This window comes from Eutrema salsugineum, unplaced genomic scaffold, assembly GCF_000478725.1.
Source record: "Eutrema salsugineum unplaced genomic scaffold, Eutsalg1_0 scaffold_6, whole genome shotgun sequence".
Taxonomy (NCBI): Eukaryota; Viridiplantae; Streptophyta; class Magnoliopsida; order Brassicales; family Brassicaceae; genus Eutrema; species Eutrema salsugineum.
Genome location: NW_006256547.1, coordinates 1,033,566 through 1,057,395, shown reverse-complemented (window position 1 = coordinate 1,057,395; position 23,830 = coordinate 1,033,566). Strand labels below are relative to the sequence as shown.

The 23,830-nt window shown below is 37.3% G+C and overlaps 5 protein-coding genes across 5 annotated transcripts; 3 read left to right on the top strand and 2 right to left on the bottom strand.

Annotated features, from left to right (window-relative positions):
* The first annotated feature begins 321 nt into the window (after window positions 1–321).
* On the top strand, window positions 322–3,900 carry LOC18011987 (asparagine synthetase [glutamine-hydrolyzing] 2). Its single transcript, XM_006394024.2, has 13 exons — window positions 322–580; window positions 871–1,009; window positions 1,117–1,212; window positions 1,351–1,492; window positions 1,594–1,689; window positions 1,784–1,878; window positions 2,004–2,165; window positions 2,241–2,321; window positions 2,409–2,630; window positions 2,719–2,934; window positions 3,018–3,104; window positions 3,193–3,300; window positions 3,389–3,900. Exons 1-13 carry the CDS (start codon window positions 501–503, stop codon window positions 3,623–3,625), a joined length of 1,761 nt encoding a protein of 586 aa, XP_006394086.1. The 5' UTR covers window positions 322–500; the 3' UTR covers window positions 3,626–3,900.
* A 1,309-nt stretch (window positions 3,901–5,209) lies between these two features.
* LOC18011986 (annexin D2) lies at window positions 5,210–7,138 on the top strand. The gene is made up of 5 exons (XM_006394023.2): window positions 5,210–5,375; window positions 5,846–5,991; window positions 6,096–6,314; window positions 6,401–6,613; window positions 6,698–7,138. Exons 1-5 carry the CDS (start codon window positions 5,300–5,302, stop codon window positions 6,992–6,994), a joined length of 951 nt encoding a protein of 316 aa, XP_006394085.1. The 5' UTR covers window positions 5,210–5,299; the 3' UTR covers window positions 6,995–7,138.
* On the bottom strand, window positions 7,139–7,791 carry LOC18011812. Its single transcript, XM_006394022.2, has one exon. The coding sequence runs from the start codon at window positions 7,735–7,737 to the stop codon at window positions 7,141–7,143; it is 597 nt and encodes a 198-aa protein (XP_006394084.1). The 5' UTR covers window positions 7,738–7,791; the 3' UTR covers window positions 7,139–7,140.
* An 8,132-nt stretch (window positions 7,792–15,923) lies between these two features.
* LOC18011928 lies at window positions 15,924–16,750 on the bottom strand. The gene is made up of 2 exons (XM_006394021.2): window positions 16,439–16,750; window positions 15,924–16,324 (listed from the first exon to the last, which is right to left on the bottom strand). The coding sequence occupies exons 1-2, from the start codon at window positions 16,672–16,674 to the stop codon at window positions 16,216–16,218; spliced, it is 345 nt and encodes a 114-aa protein (XP_006394083.1). The 5' UTR covers window positions 16,675–16,750; the 3' UTR covers window positions 15,924–16,215.
* Window positions 16,751–19,427: 2,677 nt separating this feature from the next.
* LOC18011922 (agamous-like MADS-box protein AGL27) lies at window positions 19,428–23,219 on the top strand. Its single transcript, XM_024151283.1, is given in 8 exon segments — window positions 19,428–19,571; window positions 19,573–19,613; window positions 21,551–21,608; window positions 21,779–21,840; window positions 21,920–22,019; window positions 22,164–22,205; window positions 22,484–22,525; window positions 22,895–23,219. Coding segments are annotated over 8 exon segments (591 nt in total). The 3' UTR covers window positions 22,997–23,219.
* Window positions 23,220–23,830: the final 611 nt, after the last annotated feature.

Below are 23,830 nucleotides of genomic sequence, written 5' to 3'. Positions count from 1 at the left end.
AATTTCTCAGTGCACATGTAGATAATCATAACCATTGTTCCTTTCTTCAAAGAAAACGTGGACTATATTATTTCGACTAGAGGATTAGTATGAATTTTGTCCTATATAGAATTCCTTCAAGTTAACAGATAATAATCCGATTTCAAATTGATTTGCAAAAACGCCTTACGAACGAATGTTGAGCCATTGTTGCATTAGTTGCATTGCATTCTTTGAATCCGTGATTTCGAAATGTGAAAGGCCAAACGTTGCATATTCCAAGTAATCGACAACAAAAACCAATGGACCTTGTGACAACGATCCACTGGATGTAGAATCTCTACCAAATACCAATCACAAAATGAGTCCAACACAACAATTTAAAAAGATTAGGGTTAAAAGTAAAATCAGAAGCTTGGATTGTCAAAATCAACGGCTGTGATTGAAAGCCACTCTATAAATTCACACACTTTCTTCTTCAATCCATTTCATCAGAGAAGCCATTGTTTGCTGCCACCACAATGTGTGGGATTCTCGCTGTCCTTGGTTGCATCGACAACTCTCAAGCTAAACGTTCTCGTATCATCGAACTCTCTCGCAGGTTTCCTCAATCTTCCCTTTTATTGAATCAATCATTAACTTGTTCTGTCTCATTGTCTGATAATCAGTGAAGCAACGCGCCGAAATGTTTACTGTAAAAAGTTTTATGATTTATCCAAAAAAAAAAGTTACAAACTTTTTATGAGAAATGTGTTCGTTTAATTATCCAATTGAGATATCATTGTTTGCAAAAAGATTTGATCTTTGTGGAGAAGATGAAAAACATATATAGACCCGAATTGAGTGAGTAGGTCCATTTATGTTTAGATCGGTTACTTTTTGGTTGTGCAGATTGAGGCATAGAGGTCCTGATTGGAGTGGACTCCATTGTTATGAAAACTGTTATCTTGCTCATGAACGTTTAGCCATCATTGACCCAACTTCTGGAGACCAACCGCTTTATAACGAAGACAAGACCGTCGCTGTCACGGTACTTTCTCTTGTGTCATGTTTGAACAAATGTCGAATTTTAGACCTTTTTTGCTTGCTCGTCAATAGTATCTTCTGAACGGTAAATCAAACGTGCTATGATCTCAGGTCAATGGAGAGATATACAACCACAAGGATTTGCGTGAAAATCTCAAGTCTCATCAATTCCGCACTGGAAGTGACTGTGAAGTGATTGCACATCTTGTAAGTATGCGTAATTGGGAAGGGGCTGAATAGTTGCTTCTGACTTACCATCTTTTGAACATTTTGCATAAAGTCTCAATTTTGGCACTTAGTGAAATGTAACTGAGCATCCATGTTGTTGCATTTTATGATTTGCAGTACGAAGAACATGGAGAGGAATTTATTGACATGTTGGACGGGATGTTTGCGTTTGTCCTTCTTGATACACGCGACAAAAGTTTTATTGCTGCAAGGGACGCTATTGGTATCACTCCACTATACATTGGATGGGGTCTTGATGGTATATATTCTACATTTTCTTTTCAAACAAAAAAAAACTTCAATAGGTTTCAGCTGATTTTATCTAGTCTCATTTTTCTATTTAATAATCCTAAAAAATAGGTTCTGTCTGGTTTGCTTCCGAAATGAAAGCGCTTAGTGATGATTGTGAACAATTTATGTGTTTCCCTCCAGGCCACATCTATTCAAGTAAACAAGGTTTGTATACCATTAAGTTTTTAGGCATTTTGTAATGAATTTGAGGCAGATTCGCTCTGTAGTTTCATATGTTGTCTTTACTGCTATCTTGTAGGAGGGCTAAGGAGGTGGTACAATCCTCCGTGGTACTCTGAGCTGGTTCCTTCAACCCCATATGATCCTTTAGTGCTGCGCAATGCTTTCGAGAAGGTATTTCTGAATATTTCTCCTCTTCAAGATCTGAAATTTTCTGTATTATTGTGATTTCTACTGCAGGTGCTGAACAGAACAGGTCTGGAAATATGAGTGTGTGGCTTTTATCTGACCTTTCTCAGGCTGTTATAAAGAGACTAATGACTGATGTGCCTTTCGGAGTCCTGCTCTCTGGAGGATTAGACTCGTCTCTTGTTGCTTCGGTAGCATTACGCCATTTGGAAAAATCGGAAGGTGCTCGTCAATGGGGTTCACAACTGCACACATTTTGCATCGGCTTGAAGGTCATCAAATTGAAGACTTTTTAAAATGTTGTGTGCCGTTCCAAGTTTCTAACTACTTTTTTTTTTGTTTTTCAGGGATCGCCGGATCTTAGAGCTGGCAGAGAAGTTGCGGAGTATCTTGGAACGCGCCATCATGAGTTTCAGTTTACAGTTCAGGTAAAAGAATTACTTGAATCAGATTCACTATCACTCATGTTTCCTCAAAAAGACGGCTTAATATCTTCCTCTAATGATATATATTAGGACGGGATAGACGCGATAGAGGAAGTGATTTACCATATTGAGACCTATGACGTGACTACAATAAGAGCTAGCACCCCAATGTTTCTTATGTCCAGAAAAATTAAATCTTTAGGTGTAAAGATGGTTCTTTCTGGGGAAGGCTCTGATGAAATTCTCGGAGGATACTTGTACTTCCACAAGGCACCCAACAAGAAAGAATTTCATGAAGAAACATGTCGAAAGGTAATTCCTTTTCTATCGGATCGAGAACTTACTTTGCTGCCCTGACCCCATTGTTGAATCTTTTCTTATGGGTTTGGTCTCCTTATAGATCAAAGCTCTCTATCAATTTGATTGCTTGAGAGCCAACAAGTCAACTTCTGCGTGGGGTGTCGAAGCTCGGGTGCCTTTCCTAGATAAAGAATTTATAAATGTAGCGATGAGCATTGATCCAGAGTGGAAGATGGTCAAGCCTGATATTGGGAGGATCGAGAAGTGGGTCCTGCGCAACGCCTTTGATGATGAACAGAAGCCTTATCTACCAAAGGTTTGTGTCTTTCACAGTCTTTTTCTTGCAATTACACTTGATATGTTCTCTAACAACAAATTCCTCATCTTCTGTGAATTCAGCATATTCTGTATAGACAGAAAGAACAGTTTAGCGATGGAGTTGGGTATAGCTGGATTGATGGTCTGAAAGATCATGCAAACAAACATGTAAGAAATATCTTTTCGAAAGCTTTTTTTTTCGGGATAAATGTTAAAACTTTTTGACATAAACTTCCCTCTTTTGCTTGGTAATAAGGTCTCTGACACTATGCTGTCGAACGCAAGCTTTGTCTTCCCCGATAACACACCTATGACAAAAGAAGCTTACTACTACAGAACCATCTTTGAGAAGTTCTTCCCTAAGGTAATAAAACATTAATAGTATTCCACGAAACATTCAAAAATCTATCTGCGTTTGTGATTTCTTTAATCCCTCTCTGTATTATGAGCAGAGCGCAGCAAGGGCGACAGTTCCAGGAGGTCCAAGTATAGCTTGCAGTACAGCGAAAGCGATAGAATGGGATGCAACTTGGTCGAAGAATCTTGATCCGTCAGGCCGTGCGGCTCTTGGAGTTCATGTTGCAGCTTATGAGGAGGAGAAAGCTGCCAATGTTGGATCGGATTCTGTAGATTCCCTTCCTCAGAAGCTAGATGGATTAAAAGAGAAGAAGATTACAAGCGTTGCTTGAGGAGAGGAATGTGATATTATCATCTTCCAGAGGAATCAATAACCATAGCTTCCTCCTTTCCCCTTTTTATTTGTGTGTTTTCTCTTTCCACTATTCAGATTTCACGGATCTCCAGAAGTGTGATACACGTTGTTTGCATCTGTACCTAAGTTTTCTGCGTTTTTTTTTTTTTTTTTGGTTCTGGTGTGTTATACACAAATGTTCGATGCTAAATACATTTTGGACGTTTAATTTGATGAATCCGGCCCAATGGATAAGGCGCTGGGTCTACGAAACTAGAGGATTCCAATCGGGGTCGCTTTTCATTTGTTAAACTTTTTCCATGACTTTCTCGCTTATACTTAAAATATATATTTTTATATGTGGATAAATATTCTGACTTATAGAAAAACAGTTAACCTAACCTCAGTAGTTGTACATACCTGTATGGCGTTTAAAGTTTTTTTTCTTCATATTTTTCAAATTTGAGTGGACGAAGTAACTGCTCTGCTCCCCGCCCCCTTAGACTTCGCATAGCGCCAACCACGTGACTCCTTCAACGTTTTCTTTCTTATAAAGGAGTTGTGTAACAATTAGCAAAGCAAAAAAAAAAAAAACAATTAGCAAAGCATACAAATTAAAAAAAAAAATTAAAAATCTCGCTTTCTAATGTATTTTTTTAGTATCAACCAATTGTTTTCTCTAGCTACAGCTACTCCAATAGCATGTTTTTAAAATTAAGTTTTGATACTTATCAACGCCATTAAGTAAAGTTTGAACTCTTCATCATCATCGCTTTTACATATTATTTTAATTTTCTAAAAAAATACAAATAACTTTATTTAAGAAAAAACAATTTCGTCGACCTATTCTGATCATAAGCACGTTTTACATCACATTAAAGTTGTACCGGTCCCATTTATATTCAGTTATAATTAAACATAAAATCATTTACTTTGATACGACTTGGATGCGGCTTTTTAGTTTCTTCTCTACGAAATTAGCTGATAGAAGATTTTGTTGGTTATTTATTTTTGAATAATTATTTTAATTACAGTCTAATTTGAAAAAAGATTGCAATTATAATTGCTATTTATGGAGTATATATCTTTCCCAGCTTGGTTCATATACATACATTGTGCATAACATAAATTATAAATTGTTTCATATTCCTTCCGTTTCACAAAGAGTGTCGTTCTGACATTTTTTTTTGTTTAAAAAAGAATGTCGTTTTAGAATTTCAATGTAATTTTTGACATAGAATATCATTTTTAACCTCAAAATCAATTCATAAATTAGTTATAAATATAATTTCAAGAGTTATTTTCTATAAATTAATATGGGTGTAAGAGATATTTTATCTTATTTCTTAATTTGTGTGTAGAATGTCAGAACGACACTCTTTGTAAAACGGAGAGAGTATTTTTCTTATAAAAAAAACAACTATTAAAATACTTTTGAATTCTCTCCATGCTTAAATGCTTTAAATTACTTTTCTAAGGACACTATGTCCATATTGAATTATTTATAATATTAATATTTATTCTTAAATGCTTTATATGTATTACTTTTCTTATCTAGCGATAATTTCGGGATCCCGTAGCGTTATTTAAGAAAGAAGACGTGCGTCTGCCTTCATCTCATTACATTTACAGACACCAAAAACAGAGAGAGATCTCAAGACTGATCCCAAAAATGACGTCTCTCAAAGTCCCAACCAATGTTCCTCTTCCCGAAGAAGACGCCGAGCAACTTCACAAGGCATTTCAAGGTCTCTATCTCTCTCCTTTAATCGACTGATCTAAACAAAAGTTTGGATTTTTAATTTCATCTTCCACGAATCTAATCTTTAGTCGGTTATTGATTGATCCTTCCATTTCGTTGTCGTGATTTTGTTTATTGATTAATTTACGGATTTAGTCATGACTACATTGTTGATTAGGGATTTACTTGATCCTGTTTGATCTAACTCTTGTTCACTACTTGCTTTGTGATCCTCTTCTTACATTGATCTGTTTTGTTCATCAATCACAAGATCAGGATCGTATCTTTGTATCTTGTTCAGCGATTCAAAAATAAAATTTTCAAAAGCGTTGATTATACTTATTTTGTGTTCAAATGGTTTTCGAGAAAATAAAAAGGAGAGTCCTTTGTGTTCCCCTTAGGCGATTCAAGATTGTTTGGTTTGGTCTGAACATGACATGTCTTAAAATGTTGTTATGATTTGGTCTTAAAAAACAGGATGGGGTACCAACGAGAAGCTGATCATATCAATTCTAGCTCACAGGAACTCAGCACAACGCAGCTTAATCCGCAGCGTTTATGCCGCTACTTACAATGAGGATCTTCTCAAAGCATTAGACAAAGAGCTTTCTAGTGACTTTGAGGTTATATTACTCTCTTCTTCTTCTTCTTCTTCTATTTATTTGGATCTTTGAAAGAGTCTTACGACTGATTTAAGGGATAAACTGTTTTTGGTTTTTTGCAACAGCGAGCTGTGATGTTGTGGACTCTTGATCCAGCGGAGAGAGATGCTTATCTAGCTAAAGAATCCACCAAAATGTTCACCAAGAACAATTGGGTTCTTGTTGAGATCGCTTGCACAAGGTCTGCTCTTGAGCTTTTCAAGGTCAAGCAAGCTTACCAAGCTCGATACAAGAAATCACTCGAGGAAGATGTCGCGCAACACACATCTGGAGATCTTCGTAAGGTATATAATTCGAGTCTTGCTTCGTTTTTTTCCGGGATTTTTTGAAAAGTTTTCTGTAACAATTTAGTTTGTGTCCTCTTTTGTAGCTCTTGCTTCCTCTTGTTAGCACTTTCAGGTACGAAGGAGATGATGTGAACATGATGCTTGCAAGATCTGAAGCCAAGTTACTTCACGAGAAGGTCTCAGAGAAAGCTTTCAGCGATGATGACTTCATCAGAATCTTGACCACCAGAAGCAAAGCACAACTCGGTGCAACTCTCAACCACTACAACAACGAGTATGGAAACGCCATCAACAAGGTTAACCTCAACCACAAAGTGCTGTTTCTAATTTTCTGATATAATGTCTTCTTTAGACAGCTGACTGTGTGTCGAATTCTGCAGAATTTGAAGGAAGGTTCAGATGACGAATACCTGAAACTACTTAGAGCTGCATTCACGTGTTTGACATACCCTGAGAAGCATTTTGAGAAGGTTCTGCGCCTAGCAATCAACAAAATGGGTACAGACGAATGGGGACTTACCCGAGTCGTGACAACACGAACTGAAGTTGACATGGAGCGCATCAAAGAGGAATATCAGCGAAGGAACAGCATTCCTTTGAACGTTGCTATCGCCAAAGACACTTCTGGTGATTATGAGGACATGCTTGTTGCTCTTCTCGGACATGGTGATGCTTGAAACTGGTTCTTGTTTTCGATTTCTCCCTTTTCTTAGTCTCCTGGTTTCCCTTGTTTTTAATAAAAGAGTTGTGAAACTGGTTCCGCAACTATCTATCAATGTTCTTGGAGTTTGTTGATTTGAATCAAAATTCTGTTTTCCCTTCTTTAAATACAATCTAAAGCACAAGCTAAAGCAAAAGCTTCGTAATCCAAACAATTGCAACTTCCACAATCTCTACGACTACAACACACACAAAGCTTCTCTTTCTTGTTGATCAACTTCTTTTCCATTTCTAAAGCTTGAACCTTTAAAGCTATCTTCAACAAAACAGGCTTTTCATCTTCCAAGACCCGGGTTTTCGATTCACCCATCACAACAAATCTCTCAATTTCCATGCCTGGCGACCCGAAGACCGAATCCCATGAAACCTCTCCTCTTCCCACAACCTCCGATCTCGATGACTTCCTGAGAAACGATGCCGTTTTCTTCCTCCGTAGCTCGAAAACGACTATCTGTTGCTTCAATTCATCGACGGCTGCTTCGTCCCCTTGACACTCCAGATCAAAAGATTGATCCCAAACGAGGTTGTCTGACTTCGAACAGATATCTCTCGTGTTTACTTCGATCTTTCTGTTTTGTCCTGCAGAGAGATAGAATCTAACGAACAGAGTACGAGCTTGTGACTTGATCTCTACGTTTCTTGCTTCTACTATTCTGACTTCGCAATTTAGTGAACAAAGTTTCTTCCCCGTAACACCCATTTATTTGCTTACACAATCAAAGCAAATTAACAATCAAAGATGAAGTTTTGTTGATGGATATGTTTGATGGAACAAAGACTCGTGTATTTATATTATCCTTTGATCAAATATTCTAGTAGTATGTGTAGTCAATAAGACATTATATTTGTATTTCTTAGTGATAGTTGTAAGATTCGGGATCTTCGTAAGTGGTCATAGATTTATCGATTGGAGAATTCCAAAGGACAACACCTTGTCTTTTTCTTAGCTATAGAGTGTATAATAGACAGTTGTTGTGAAAACTTAGAAACTTTATTAATCACTGGAATGTATATATAGAGTACATAGGGAATCTAGGTTAAGTACAATGCCCTGATGGGCCTAATGGGCCGGTATAAGAGTCCATATATGATATGTGTTATAACACTCCCCCTTGGACGAGTGAACCGGGTCAGCTACTCAATCGGGATCTCGATAATGCGCTGGGGAATGTTGCCTCATTAAAACCTTACCAGGAAAAACCCAGTGGGACAAAACCATGGTGAAGGAAAAAGAGTACAACACGCATTACTCCCCCTGATTGTAGCATCACTGCAGATCTCTAAGTCTATACATTCCTATCTGTTTGACGAGCTTCCGGTGTGTTGAAGTAGGCAATGATTTGGTGAAGAGGTCAGCTGAATTCTCACTGGATCGAACCTGCTGAACGCTGAGAGTGCCGTCCTTCTGCCAGTCTGAGGTTGAGAAGAACTTCGGTAGAATGTGCTTCGTCCGATCTCCTTTGATATATCCTTCCTTGAGCTGAGCTATGCATGCCGCGTTGTCTTCATACATCACCGTGGGCTGTGTGTCTTCGTCCATACCACAATCTCTGCGGATGTGCTGAGTCATGGAGCGCAGCCAGACGCATTCCCTACTAGCCTCATGAATGGCTAGGATTTCAGCATGGTTTGATGAAGTGGCAGTGAGTGTCTGCTTCATTGATCTCCAAGAGATGGTTGTTCCTCCATGCGTAAAAACGTAGCCAGTTTGAGACTTGGCAGTGTGCGGATCTGATAGATATCCTGCATCGGCGAAGCCGACTAACCCATCTTTATTTTGGTTAGTATAGAAGAGTCCTAAGTCTTGAGTACCTCGAAGGTATCTTAGGAGATGTTTTATACCGTTCCAGTGCCTCTGAGTTGGAGATGAACTATATCGAGCGAGGAGGTTCACGGCGAAACATATGTCTGGTCTAGTGTGACTAGCCAGGTACATTAACGCTCCTACAGCACTGAGGTATGGCTTTTCAGGACCAAGGATTTCTTCATCATCCTTTTTGGGACCAAGAGGGTCATCACTTAAGCTTCTAACTACCATTGGGCTGGTCAATGGGTGAGCTTGGTCCATATTAAATCGCTTGAGTACCTTTTCGATATAAGCCGATTGATGCACAAGGATTCCTCCTTTGATGTACTCAAGTTGTAATCCCAAACAGTACTTTGTTTTGCCTAGGTCTTTCATTTCGAATTCTGCTTTTAAGCAGTCGACTGTTTGGGAGATCTCACCAGATGTTCCGAGGATGTTTAGATCATCCACGTATACTGCTATGATTACAAATCCTTTGTTTGAGTACTTCTTGATGAAGATGCATGGACTGATGGGGTCATTTTTGTAGCCTTCTTTGATGAGGTAATCGCTGAGGCGGTTGTACCACATACGCCCACTTTGTTTCAGTCCATACAAGGATTTGTTCAGCCTGATGCAGTATTGATCTCGAGATGCATTTTTGTCTTTTAGTTCAATGCCATCTGGGAGTCTCATATATATTTCGTTGTCCAGGGGCCCATAGAGATATGCGGTTACAACATCCATTAACCGCAGATCAAGATTTTCTCTTATGGCCAGACTTATGAGGAATCGGAATGTTGTTGCATCCACCACTGGAGAATAAGTCTCCTCATAATCGATTCCGGGTCTCTGTGAGAATCCTTGTGCTACAAGCCGTGCTTTGTATCGAACGACTTCACCGAGTTCGTTCCTTTTGCGCACAAAGACCCATTTGTGGCCCACTGGCTTGATGTGTGATGGGGTCCGGATGATCGGACCGAACACGTTTCTGAGTTTGAGACTCTTTAACTCCACGTTTATGGCTTCTTTGCATTTTAGCCAATCTGTTCGATGTGTACACTGTGTTATTGACGTGGGTTCTAGATCCTCTTGCGTGAGCGCAACATCAAGTGCTACTTTGTATGCAAAGAGTGCATTTAAGTCGACTTCTTTTCGATTCCATTGTATTCCGGACATATTGTAATTGATGGAGATCTCATTGTTATCTTCTGAACCTGGAGATTCGGCGTCCCGAACTTCCATTGAGGGTTCATTAGATTGAGTCTCAGCCGCGGCTATGTCTGATATTGCAGGAATCCCGGTTTCGGTTATTGCACCTTTCTTTGATTTCCGGGGATTCTTATCTTTCGAACCGAGAGGTCTGCCCCATTTGAGACGTGGTGCAGACTCTGTAGCAACTTGGGTCTGTCCCGTTGGGACAGCTATTCGTACTGGTGCATTACAAGCTGGGATGTACGATTTGGTTACTTTGGTCGGGTCAGCAAAGGAATCTGGCAATTGATTAGCTAGCTTTTGATAATGAATAATCTTTTGGATCTCTGAATCACATTCTAGAGTCCGAGGATCTTGCCGATTTAATGATGTTTGATTCCATGAAAGATCTTTGACCAGCTTGTTTGTCTCACTACCTAAAGAGGGATATACCGATTCATCGAATTGGCAATCCGCATATCTGGCCTTGAAGAGATCTCCAGTGGTTGGCTCGAGATATCTTATGATGGTGGGAGAGTCAAAACCAACATATATTCCCATCCTTCTTTGAGGTCCCATTTTGGTTCGATGTGGTGGAGCAATGGGTACATATACTGAACACCCAAATGTTTTGAGATGGGAGATGTCTGGCTCATGACCCGAGAGTAGTTGGGATGGGGAATATTTGTGTTCACTAGATGGCCGGATGCGTATGAGTTCAGCAGCATGTAATACTGCATGTCCCCATGCTGAGGCCGGGAGCTTTGATCTCATGAGTAATGGTCGGGCTATCCATTGAATGCGTTTAATGAATGATTCAGCCAATCCATTTTGAGTATGGACATGTGCTACAGGATGTTCCACGGTTACCCCCATGGCCATACAGTAGCCATTAAACGCTTGTGAGGTAAATTCACCAGCATTGTCAAGGCGGATAGTCTTTAGTGGGAAGTCAGGGAAATGGGCCCGCAATTTTATGATTTGGGCCAAGAACCTAGCGAAGGCTTGGTTCCGAGAGGACAAGAGACAAACATATGACCAACGGGTCGATGCGTCTATAAGGACCATGAAGTACCGGAATGGTCCGGAAGATGGATGTATAGGTCCACAGATATCGCCCTGGATTCTTTCTAGGAAATGAAGTGTTTGTTTAGAGATTTTAACTGGTGAAGGCCGAGTGATCAATTTGCCTTGAGAACAAGCTGTGCACATGAGGTGTTGAGGATAAGCTCGGTTTTCTTTGAGGGTATGCCCTTGAGAGTTTTGAATTAGTTTACGCATCATATTTGCACCGGGATGACCGAGCCGGTCGTGCCAAATAGTATAATCAGTAAACCAGGCTTTGAGAGTGGTATTAGCTTCAATCATACTGACTTTAGCATGGTAAAGTCCAGTAGAGAGCGCGGGTATGGTTTCGAGGATTTGTTTATGGCCGTCTACGGTTTTAGTGACTAGGAGGGATTCTTTGTTCCCTTGACCTTGGGTTTCTATGTGGAAACCATTCTGTCTTATATCCTTGAAGCTCAGAAGATTTCTCTTCGAACTAGGAGAATATAGAGCATCTGGTATTTCAAGTTGTGTGCCATTTGATAGCAACACATAGGCATGGCCATATCCTTCGATAAGGTTTGAGGGACCCGCGATGGTGCTAATATTTGCGGTTTGATAGGTTAGGTTTATGAAGTAACTTTTGTTTCTTAAGATAGTGTGGCTGGATCCACTATCTACGACTATGGTTTCCATTTGCTGGTGTGCTTCATTATGAATAGAAGATAGAATTCAGTATTGAGGAATTCAGAAAATGTGATAAATCATAAAGTAAAGCAGTGTCTGAGAATAAAGGCAAATGGAAAAAAAAATGAAACAAATCCCAAAATGAAAAAAAAAAAAAAATAAAGAACAAAATCAAATTGTATCAGAGTTTCAGATGATTGAATTAATCGAGGAGATCAGCTGTTTCATAGTCCATGGGGTCGGTCTGCTCGTTTGTGGTGTTCTCATCATCAAGGAGGTCGTCACCTTCCAGGTTAGCAGCATCGACTGGCTGAGTCATGTTGGCTTCAGCAGGAGCTTTTCCGTACTTCTGGTATAGATCGCAGTGGATCTTGGGGGTGCGACATTGCTTTGTTGGGTGGTTGAACATCCCACATCTGGTACAAGCAGAGTGATCGGGGTTGGTGTGGCGGGTCGGCTTGGTGATGCCTCGACCACGACCAGGACCATAACTGAGGTTAGGTCGGTTGCCACGACCATGTCCGCGTCCACGTCTTCCACGTCCATGTCCTCGGCCATTACCACGTCCATTACCACGTCCACGGCGGTGATCTGAGGATCTATCGGGTTGAACATGGTAGGACTCTTGACGAGAAGCTGGGACAGGAGCCGATCCCAGGGGCCTCATAGCGCTGTTCCTCATAAGCAGCTCGTTATTCTTCTCAGCGAGGAGAAGACAGGACAACAAGTCTTCGACAATGTGTGTTTCATTGCACGATATTGTTGTTGGAGCACAACATTCTCTGTGCTGAATGTAGATAATGTTTTCTCGAGGAGATCATTATCTGTCACATCCTCGCCACAGAGTTTCCGGATGGCAACAATACGAAAGAGTTCGTTGTTGTAATCATCTACGGATTTGTAGTCCTGGAACCGAAGGTTCTTCCAGTCGAAATCTGCCTGAGGCAACTGGACCATTTTCTGATGGTCATATCGCTTTTTCAGCGCTTGCCACAATTCAAGTGGATTCTCAAGAGTGAGATATTGCTGCTTAAGGCTCGAGGCCAGATGATGGCGTATGTGACATATCGCCTGAGACTGTCCCTTACGGGATGCGGTGTTACCGTCGGTAATACACGCATCGAGTTCTTTCGATGCAAGGAACAAGCGCATGTCTAGGGCCCACTCGAGGTAGTTATCCCCGGAGACGTGAAGGGCCTCGAATTCACATTTCTGAATGTTTGACATCTGAAACATGAGATTGATTTTGTTAGGGATTGTTTTGAGAAAATTTTGAATGCTGATGATGAAACTTTCTATTTTGAGAATATTTCAATTTTAGGAAAGTTTCTAAATTTGGAAAGTTTCTAATTTGGGTAATTTTCTAAATGAGGAAAGTTTCTATGTCGAGAAAATTTCTATATGAGGAAAGTTTTTATATGAGGAAACTTTCTATTAGAGGGAACTTTCTCGGAAATAGTAAATTTTAAAGGGTATGGTTTTAGTTACCCCGAACATGATGTCGGTTTAATAGCTGTGATTTAATCGGTTAAAGCCGAATATAATTTCGGTTAATGAGAACCAGGTTTAGCCGGTTTTAGGCGGTTTAGGAGGAACCCTAGGGAAGCCGAATATGATTAGGGTTTTATCTAGGGTTTTAACGGTTTGGAAAACATATTTTGGATGTGATTTCGAGATCTATAGGATCTGTGGTCGATGGTTTTAATAATTTCACAAGGACAACAAAGAAATCACGTGAAAAGGACTAGGGTTTAAGCATTATGACTTACGATTTTGAAGATTACAAAATCGTGAATCAAGCTTAGGATTTAGGGTTGATTTTCTTAGTTTATTCAATCAAGTGTTTCAAGCAAGAGAATCAACAATCAAAATAAGCTGCAACAAGCTTATTAAACATGAAGAAAATCGAATAGGTTTATGCCATAAACATGGCCAAAAACAGTTGTTAGGTTTTTGTAGATTAGGGTTTTATAAAACGAGTTTAAAACCTTTGAACATGCATAAACTTGTAATTTAAACAATCAATCAACAAGTTATTAATCAATCATCAGAGTATCAAACACTTTCAATCAATTAGAGATCGATTTTTTTTTTTTTTTTTTTTTATAGGGTTTTGAAGTGTTTAAACAACAGGTTCTATGGCTCTCAGTTTTAGAAGATACCTTTTCCACCTTTGGATTTCTGACAGGCTAATGAAACTGGGAGCTAATAGACCTCAGTTAGCCGCTACAAATTCCAAGGATTGATCACCAAAACTGGAGAAGCTGCTGGTTGAAGAAGGAAAAACTCGGATCTGGTTTTTTTTTTTTTTTCGGTTGATCGTCGTGTACTGTAAGTGTGCGTGAGGGCGCGTCCGACTTTGGATCGACAAACGGTTTTCACCAGTAGATTCGTCTCGTCGAGGGCTTTGATTTGATATGTAGATCGTCTTCTGGTTCCTCACGGTTTGGAAGATATGCGTCTTTTAAGTTTCGACTTGCTTTTAGGGTTTTGGTGATGGCCGGATTTATTAGGGTTTTTCGCTCAGAAAGTCTTATCGTGCTGATAACGTGTTGTGAAAACTTAGAAACTTTATTAATCACTGGAATGTATATATAGAGTACATAGGGAATCTAGGTTAAGTACAATGCCCTGATGGGCCTAATGAGCCGGTATAAGAGTCCATAGATATGTGTTATAACAACAGTAAATTTAATTAAAATAAATTATATCACACATGGGTGGATTAGATCATGACTTGGTGCATATCCTCCTTAGTCCAATGAAAATTAACTCTTGTGTTATGCCATACGATGATCTCTATATAATAATAATATTGAAGTGAAATAAGTTTGGATTCGAGATCCAAGATCTTATCAAGAATCAAACTCGAAAATATTCTGGACCCACAAAATTTTCATTTGAATTTATGGTCTGTATCATAAAATCACCGATACTACACGAGAAGAAGTAGCACTATACAAAATTGGCACATTCAAAAACATCCAGCCATAATGAAAGAACCCAATTTTTTGTTTTTTAGAAAAAGAGATCCCAGAATCTTAAGATAGACAAATTCTGTTTTTGTTGCTAACTGTTGGGTCACCTCTTACCAGGAGATTTTCGTTTGTCTTCACTTTAGCTACTAGCTAGGGCATATCCCAGAGAAATCAACACCATGGGATTAGATGTTTTGTTTCCAATGTTTCACTCACCGACAGCCAGTGTCGGCCATGTGCAATATGAGGATCACAAGCCCAAAAGACTCAAACTCATGAACTCTTAAAGCCTTTTTTTCAAGACCACTATCACTACATTACAAAAGACTTTTGACAATTTTAATATTTCGTAGATTACATATCTTATTTTGGGTCGCAAGCCCAAACTTATACTGCATCTCTTCAGAACCGGCAGAACAACTATGGCGCGCACCTGTGCTAGGCGTCTACGCTCAGTTTCAAACGCTGAGGATAAATGGAAGAAGTGCTCATGTAAATACTCTGAGTCTCATGTAAAACAAGAACTAGCTCGAATGAACGGAGAAAAAGAGAGACAATCCCGTCTGCTCTTAATTAGCTATTTATGTCCAGTCCTAGTTGCACACTATTCCACCACCTACCTTAAACGATAGTGACTACAATATATAATCTATATAGACAAAATATTTAGTTCGTGTATTCAAAAACACCAAAAAGTCAACTTAATTTTGTTTGGATCGTAGTTGTCAGCTTCAAACTCTGTAATCTTGAATCGTCCAAAACATTAATTTGTATGCTAAGTAAGACTCATATCGCAATGTAGCAGATTGTTATATCTTCAGTGTGGATAGATAAATTGATATTTGTAGGATGTTGAATCTGATAATATATTTGCAGGATTATATATAAACCATTACGACGAATACAGGGGTAGCAACATTACTATTTCTAATTTTCTAGTAATAATCTTTAAATACTAGGAGAATTTAGCCGGCCAACTGGAAGTTCCACTTTTTTTATAAAAAAAGTACAGAGGGAAATCTTTTAGTTTCGTCACACAAGATTCGATACATTTATTTATTGAATTTCTCAGAATTGATCCCTATCACAAGTTCTATTTTATAGTTACATTTATAAGAATCGGTCCGTCTGATTATTATAGTATCAACAAGTACGTCTATTAAGTTTCCTTTTTTTGGCAGTTATATGTTACAACAACTAGTAAACACCTGAATATACAGCAAACACTCATATTATATTATATATTATATATATATATTACATATTACAAAAAAAAAACACACACACACACGAGCAAGTCAAATTCAATTACTCTATGCTTATGAATTATGAATATTTTTATATAGAATACGATCACTATAATCATTTAATCCCATTTTCTCGTCTTTGTTCTTTCTCTTATTCCTATGTACAAACCACAAACACATTAAATTTTATCCGTACGGGGAAGAAGTAATTTAATTTATTATAGATCATACATGATCAATTAAAACCGGATTGATTTCTTGGATATTTGAACGCCGTTTTTCACTTTTCTTTCGTCCAGCTTAATTTGCTTCTCTCTGCACTTTAAGCTACAAAATGCGTTGTCCCCTCTACAAAACAAGAATAACAGTTTTCATCATATAAGATAACTAACTAATTAAACCATAACATATAAAGATAATCAAAACCATCGTTTAGAATTAATATAGAAAAATAATTCGTACCTGTACATATAAATGTCACGACGATGGCAAAGATTTCGATTGCAGAAACTACAGGTCCTCAAGAAATCATCATTTTGAGTAGCCATCACTACCGTCGGATTATGATGATGCTGATGAGTGGTTAGATGATCGGGCGGCTGAGATGCTTGATCATTGATCGTGGCTGTATCGAGTGTGATCATTCTCATGCTTGTTGTTCTCTTGATCAAAGATCCGTGACGCTTTCCCAACACCATTCTCTATCTCTCTCTCTCTATCTAAAGCGGATAAGAAATAATGTGAAGTAAGAAAGGAAAATAAGCAAATGAGAGGAGGAAGAGAAGAAAAGCACAAGCTATATTTAAAAGAAAATACATGAAAGAATCTAATAACAGAGATTATCGTTTTAATTTTTTAACATTCTTTAGTTAAATTCCTCTAATCATATCAAATTAACTTCTAACAAAATCAAAATTCAGATGTAAAATTTATTTAATGGTCAAATCGAAACCAGAATATATGAACCGGGTCTAATAATACAAACCGAACTAGATTCAGCCGGATAGATCTATGGCAATTTCCTAACTTATATTTAATTTTTTAAAACAAGAAAATAACCCAACAAAAAATAATATGATATCATAAGCATTAGGAACAGGACAAAAGTTAGTGCGGTAAATGGATCATTGCGTCACCAAATGTCCAAAAACTTTTCGACACATAATTGTTATTAGCTGCCTGTCTTTTTTTTTCATTGTGCACATAATTGAGTACAATCATAAAGGTGAATCATTAAAATTTAGACAACGCTATATGTTACATCAACTTTGATCTTAAAATATACTAATTGTTGAATAACAAACGGAGAATCAGTACATGAGGTACGCAATAAAGTTAAAGCCAATATAGTGAGAGCACAAAAGGACAAAGATATCAACAATGGAAACCCATCGAAGGACCAATTGAGACCGCTAAAAAAAAAGTTTTGGTTCAGCACCAATAGATTCCATCTGCTAATTACTAGTGTATTTGATGTTTCCTAACAACTTGAAAGAAAAAGCACATAATATCGATAAATTAATATTTTGTCCAAATTAGATCCCAAATTAGATTTTGTCCAATTAATATTTTTGTAAATGAATAATTCTCTAAATTAATAAAATATTATAGTCCCATTGTTATTAATTTATAGAATTCTTACTGTAGACAACTAAGACAAGTGTGTATGTGCTACTTTAGTTTTTTTCACTTTATATCATTTTAAGAGAATCCTCCCACTTATGTAAATTTCTCCCAGATATTCTAAGTTTGATATTTCTAAAATTTTATCAAAAACAGTTTTTTTTAATATATTTAACTAACGCAAGTGATCACTTCGCTAAGACGAGAACATGAAAGTAAATTCCCGTTTTTGCTTATTACACACAAAAAAGGAAATCAAAATTTTAGATAGTAGTCATCAAAAACCCAGATGGAGCTAAAACAAGAGTCTCCAGATGTTGATTATACCTCGAGACATGAGTCATGGCCTGTGGATAAACTCATAAACAGAAGGCTAAAAAATTTCGAAGTGTATGTGCAACTTTCAGTAATGAAAACATAATTGTAATCATCATGATTAATTCAGTATTCAAACAATTTTACTCACAGAATCATTTGGTATCTAGTGTGTTGACAACAATATATGTTTTCGAGTCATTTAGCTCCCTGACTTGGAGTGGTGCTTGCGAGTAGCTAGTCAAAGCGTTTTTCTAAATTGAACTGGGCTTAACTTAATAAGTAAGCTATGTAATTTTGGGTTGGCCCATTTAAGATGCGTTTAACTATCGGCTTCCGGAGCAAACCCCTAAATCCACATTCAGAGGACTGTCGTTTTTTTTTTGACGAACCGGATCCATACGCTGTCGAAATTAGAATGGGAAGAAAAAAAAGAAGAAGAAGATGAGTGTCTGTTTCGGATCATTGTATTATTGGTCCAATTGAGGCTTTTTACCAATAAATACGTATAAGCTTGATATAATTGTTCATAAAACACACATTAATTACGTGGACCGGTCGTCGAAAGAAAAAAAAAAAAGACTGCCGAGACCGGTCCACCCGGTTCAGATGTATTTCATTATACCAAATTTTGTTCGCATGATGATGGGAACCGGCCCAACCGGTTGGATTTAAAGTCAAAGGCGCTCGCTGGAAATTCAACATGCATAAAAAACATACGTGTCTCTTCCACTTCCCGAAAACGCAGCGTTTCACTCATTACTATTTTTTTGTTCTCTCTCGTTTAACCGAATTGAAATTACAAAACCGGCGGAACATACAAAATTCTCAGAAAACAGATGTCTAAAGGAAACAAACTCAAAAAAAAAACACAAACACAAAAAAGGGAAATCATACAAAATCAAAATTCTAACTAAAGAAAGCAATGTTTTTTTCCAGGACACTTATCAAGGCACAAAGAGACTATAAGCTGAAAAAGGAAGTAAAGATACCAAGACACACACTTACCTTATTCTTCAAAATGTTGCGCCCATCAACGAAATAACAGAGAAGCACACTGATTCGAATCCAAACAACCCCTAAACCCGGGTAAAGCAAATCCTGATTTCCGATGTCCGGCCAAGAAAAGCGGCCGACTTAAAATAGAAATGTGAAGGTAAGAGCAAAAAACAAGCTTTTGTCTGATCGAGAACGGGGACCGTCCAACCGGTTGGATTTAAAGTCAAAGAAGCTCGCTGTCAATTCAACATGCGTCAAAAATATACGTGTCTCCTCCCCTCCCTCCAAAACGCATCGTTTTCACTCATTTCTTTTTTTTTTTTTGTTCGCTCTCGTTTCTTAAAAAAAAAAAAACAAACAGACTTGGATTTGTCATTGTCCAAGAGCCAAAAAAAAAAAAAAACCTAAAAGAAAAAAAAAAGAGAGAGAGAAAGAAACAAATAAAAACAAGTGAGTCTCCGGACATCAGATTTCAAATTAGGGCATAACAAATCCCTTATCGGAGAAAGGAGCGATGGGAAGAAGAAAAGTAGAGATCAAAAGAATCGATAACAAAAGCAGTCGACAAGTCACCTTCTCTAAACGACGCAATGGTCTGATCGAGAAAGCTCGACAACTCTCAATTCTCTGTGAATCATCCATTGCTGTTCTCGTCGTTTTCGGCCTCCGGCAAGCTCTACAACTCCTCCTCCGGCGACAGGTAAGCTACTTTTCCTCTTATGGTTGAGTTTTCCTTCTTACTCTCTTGGTTTAATTGCTTTCTCGATATAGACACTTCCAATCTAGGGCTAAATCTAGGGCTTTTCTTCTCCTTCAAATCCACTTAGATTTTCTATTTCTTTTCATAACAACGATAGCCGATGCGATAGCTCAAACCTAATTCAAGATTAAACATTGTGGTGTCCAAGATATGTTCTTGCTGTTCGTTTTGTTTTTTTCCGTGTTTTAATAGGGATTTTTATTTTTCTTTTTTTACAAATTTTATTATTGCATGTGATTCGAGAATTTGTTTTCTACACGTATGGATCCATGCTCAATGGTTTTTCAGTAATCTTCATCTGTTGTTCAATTTCAAGATTCATTTTTTTTCTTACTTATATACAGGAAACACAGTACATTGTTAAAAAATTTTAGATTTGGTTTATATATCCAATATTGCGATGCACTTCCGGTAGATTTGTTGATAGATTAATAGGGGTTAATGGTGACTTTGATCAAGACTCTTTGGTTGAAATTTGGATGCCACATTGTCCACTGCAATTATTGTTTCAAAATGTGTTGTAGATTGTTTATTTTGTAATCTCTCTTTGATTGATTTGTTGATCTAGCATCGTCCAAGGGTTTATGGTTGTTTTTGATGCTTGATTGTATAATTTGGATATTTTCTCACATTGATACTTGCTACACATGCTAGATTACTTATCTGATCGGATACTGATCATTTTCTCCTTTTATTCATAATCTTTGTGCGGATATACACCATGCAATACATATACGTCTAGCGACACGTCTTTTGCTCTTCAAGATGTTGTGCCATTTCTTGTGGCAATGAATTTAATCTGGGTTTCGTTGCTAAAGAAACTTGGACTATAACTAAGTCTACGACCACCATACATATATCGCAGTGGCTTCACACTAAGTCGAAATTGATTGCCGGTTACCGATAGGGTTAAACCACTAGACTACAATCATTTGTTTAGTATGATTTTAGTATCCTTCTATCTTTGGCTGTGGATAATGGATATTACTAACCACATGACCTTTTCAAATTGTTTTTTATCTAGAAGAAATTCACTTCTTTCTTTTATAACATTTTGAATTACTTACATTGACCCAACCCAAACGAAAGTACATTGACAAATCAATATTGACATTGTGTTTCCTATCTTGAGCTGAGAGAACTCACAAATGGGATAAGAAAAAAAAAATATCTTGTAAAAAATGGAAATGTAACCCTTGTCAATATGTGTATATAGCTCCTTCTCAATGCCTCGATATTATATAACTCCATAATTGATTGATTGTTAGAGTGTTTTGTGTTAACTTGTAACTAAACTGCACAGCGTATGATTTGAATTATTAGTAACCCTCTCTATTTGCAGACTTTAGTTGTAGCTTAGTATATTTGGTAGTTCCTTTTATACCCTAACTTAGTGGCACTACACAAAAGTGTTTTGACAGGAGATTAAGATTCTTCTGCGCCTTGCTAAATTTTTTAGTTTTCTTCTTTTTGGAATCAATGGTTAAAAATATTAATTCACAAATACAGATTTTAAGAACAAAAGTAAGGATTAAAGTCGTGACCTACCCTGAAATGCTAAAACCATTTTCTTGGATTATCCTTTATAGAGTATCCTGACATCATTTAGCCAAAGGTTTAAGCGTTTAAGCGTTACATTCACATTTATATCTATAGAAGCCTAGGTAAGCAAAATTTGATTAACAAAAGTATATGTTAATAACACAAACTGATGCTATATATAACATTCATATATATATATAGAGAGAGAAGCATTCTTTTCCCGTTCTGTCTCTATAGATGCTATATCTAATTCGTAGTTTTGAAATGGGTTTTCATGATTTCGTTCTTGATGCTATATCTCATGCATTTTTTTGTTTTGTTCTTGATATCTCCAGCATGACCAAGATCATCGATCGCTATGACATACAACATGCTGATGATCTTAAAACCTTGGTAAGTCAGCTAAGAACGCCATTAAAATCTTCTTCTGGATGCGGTTTCTGATCTTGACATAACTCAATTTTTGAAACTGTCATACCGAATAAATCTATATACAGTTACTGTGCCTCTTGAAAACACAAGATTAACTTCACAATCTTTCAAACCTTTTTTCTCATGTGCAGGAACTTGCGGAAAAAACTCGGAACTATCTTCCACACAAGGAGTTACTAGAATTAGTCCAAAGGTAAGCATCAAAACATCTTTTTCTCCTCTTCTTCTGATCGGGAAAATATACTTTTTTTGGTCCACTTATGAATATGCAGCAACCTTGAAGAACCGAATGTTGATAATGTAAGTGTAGATTCTCTAATTTCGGTGGAGGATCAGCTCGAGACTGCTATGTCCGTAACTAGAGCTAGAAAGGTATATATGCTGAAGCTTAAAAATGATTTGGTCAGTTATTCCATAAAATCTTCTGACTAGTTAGTTTCCATGAACTGTCTTTGGACCTTGCTGACTACAGATCATGTTTCTAGTTTGACATAATACTTTAATGTCTTGTTGCAGACAGAACTGATGATGGAGTTTGTGAAGACGCTTCAGGAAAAGGTTAGTGCTTTGGTTTTTATTCGCCATCCCGGCCATTGCAGGCAATACTGATTCTTGAATCCTCTTAAACTTAGAGCTTTCCAGATATGTCTTTGGTCTTGTCACAGTTGCTGGTTTGTTTTTGGCTTTCATTTAAATGAAACCCTAATGAGAACATAAAAAGCATTGCTAAAACTGTGATCAAAGTCGACTTTTCCCGGGCCCGCTATGAGTTACCGAGTTACGGATGGCTTCTGAACTTGTTAGAAACTAATGGACTTGTGATCTTACACAAACAGGAGAAGTTGCTGATAGAAGAGAATTCTCTTCTGGCTAATCAGGTAACAAAGGCTCCAATCTATTTTGCTTCTGAAAGCTAATTAAAGCCCTTTTATACATATAGATGGACGTTAGATAGATACGCATACATTTGCATTAATACATATACATAAATATGAAAGTTCAGGACTTTGATGGATATGAGTGGGACCCATAATTTAAAATTTGGTTTATTTTTTTATTACCATGCTAAACATTTTGATTTAGTTTTTTTTAAAGCTACCAAAATTTAGACTTCCTGTGAATATTTTGAGTAATTTTCATAGTTTTTCATATTTGCCACCAAAAAAATAGCTTTTTACAGTATAGATTAATTTATTGTTAAATATTTAGTAGCTGTAGAAAAATTAATGTAAGAAAACTTCTTACAGTTGGGGAAGAACACGGCTCTGGTAACAGATGATGAGAGAGCACTGTCACCGGCAAGTAACTCCGGCAACAACCCACCGGAGACTCTTTCGCTGCTCAAGTAACCACCATGATTCAACGGCTGAGGTTTCACCATCTCAAAGCCTGATCCAGAATTCAAAATCACATTTGTAAATTATATCAAAGCTGCATAATCATAAACCCTTTACCTCCTCTAATGAGGAAATTAAGGTAAAAGAAAGCAAAAACAAAAGCTCCTATCCTCTTAGAACTAAAGGATTGTAAAACTAAGATAAAAATATTCGTTCTTTGTTGTACCTTCGTCGACAATATCAGAGCTCGTGTGTTTGTGTTCTTGTCTGATGGTACGGGTTGGATTTAAAGTAATTACTTTTCTTCAGCGTGAAGAACCCTAGACCTTATTTATTCTTTTTGTTTCCCTTATTTAATTGCTAGTTGTCTGGTTACTTGTCTTATTTACGTGTCAAAGTAAAATGGACTTTAATTGTAACGTAGTTTCATTTCTTTTAATTTGATTAAAATCATATCAGATAATTCGTCTGTTTTGGGTGTTATTGAGGAACTACAAATACGCAAACACAGTTTCTTTATACCTTCGCCCTGGCTAGGCCCATAGTTTAAATATATTGGCCCATTAATAAATTGTAAAACACTTTTCTCAATTGTTTTCATTTGCTACTGAATTAGAAGAATTAGAAGAATTAGAAGAATTAGAAGGTAACTATTATTTTTACCAAGTGTAAGCTTAATTAATGTACAAGAACTAGAGAAGTAAGTCAAGTTCAATTGAAAAGCAATTACTTTCTACTCCTTTCTCTCTTACAAACGTAAACAACAAAATAATGATATAATATCTATATAATTAATTTTATAACAGAAAGAGATAATTACAAAGAAATGGAATGACAGAAGAGGAA

Coding starts and splice junctions, on each gene's coding strand:
- LOC18011987 (XM_006394024.2), top strand. CDS start 501: ATGTGTGGGATTCTCGCTGTCCTTGGTTGCATCGACAACTCTCAAGCT. Junction 1,493..1,593: donor CATTGGATGGGGTCTTGATG/GTATATATTCTA, acceptor CCTAAAAAATAG/GTTCTGTCTGGTTTGCTTCC. Junction 1,690..1,783: donor CATCTATTCAAGTAAACAAG/GTTTGTATACCA, acceptor GCTATCTTGTAG/GAGGGCTAAGGAGGTGGTAC.
- LOC18011986 (XM_006394023.2), top strand. CDS start 5,300: ATGACGTCTCTCAAAGTCCCAACCAATGTTCCTCTTCCCGAAGAAGAC. Junction 5,992..6,095: donor AGCTTTCTAGTGACTTTGAG/GTTATATTACTC, acceptor TTTTTGCAACAG/CGAGCTGTGATGTTGTGGAC. Junction 6,614..6,697: donor ATGGAAACGCCATCAACAAG/GTTAACCTCAAC, acceptor CGAATTCTGCAG/AATTTGAAGGAAGGTTCAGA.
- LOC18011812 (XM_006394022.2), bottom strand. CDS start 7,737: ATGGGTGTTACGGGGAAGAAACTTTGTTCACTAAATTGCGAAGTCAGA.
- LOC18011928 (XM_006394021.2), bottom strand. CDS start 16,674: ATGGTGTTGGGAAAGCGTCACGGATCTTTGATCAAGAGAACAACAAGC. Junction 16,325..16,438: donor CGTGACATTTATATGTACAG/GTACGAATTATT, acceptor CTTGTTTTGTAG/AGGGGACAACGCATTTTGTA.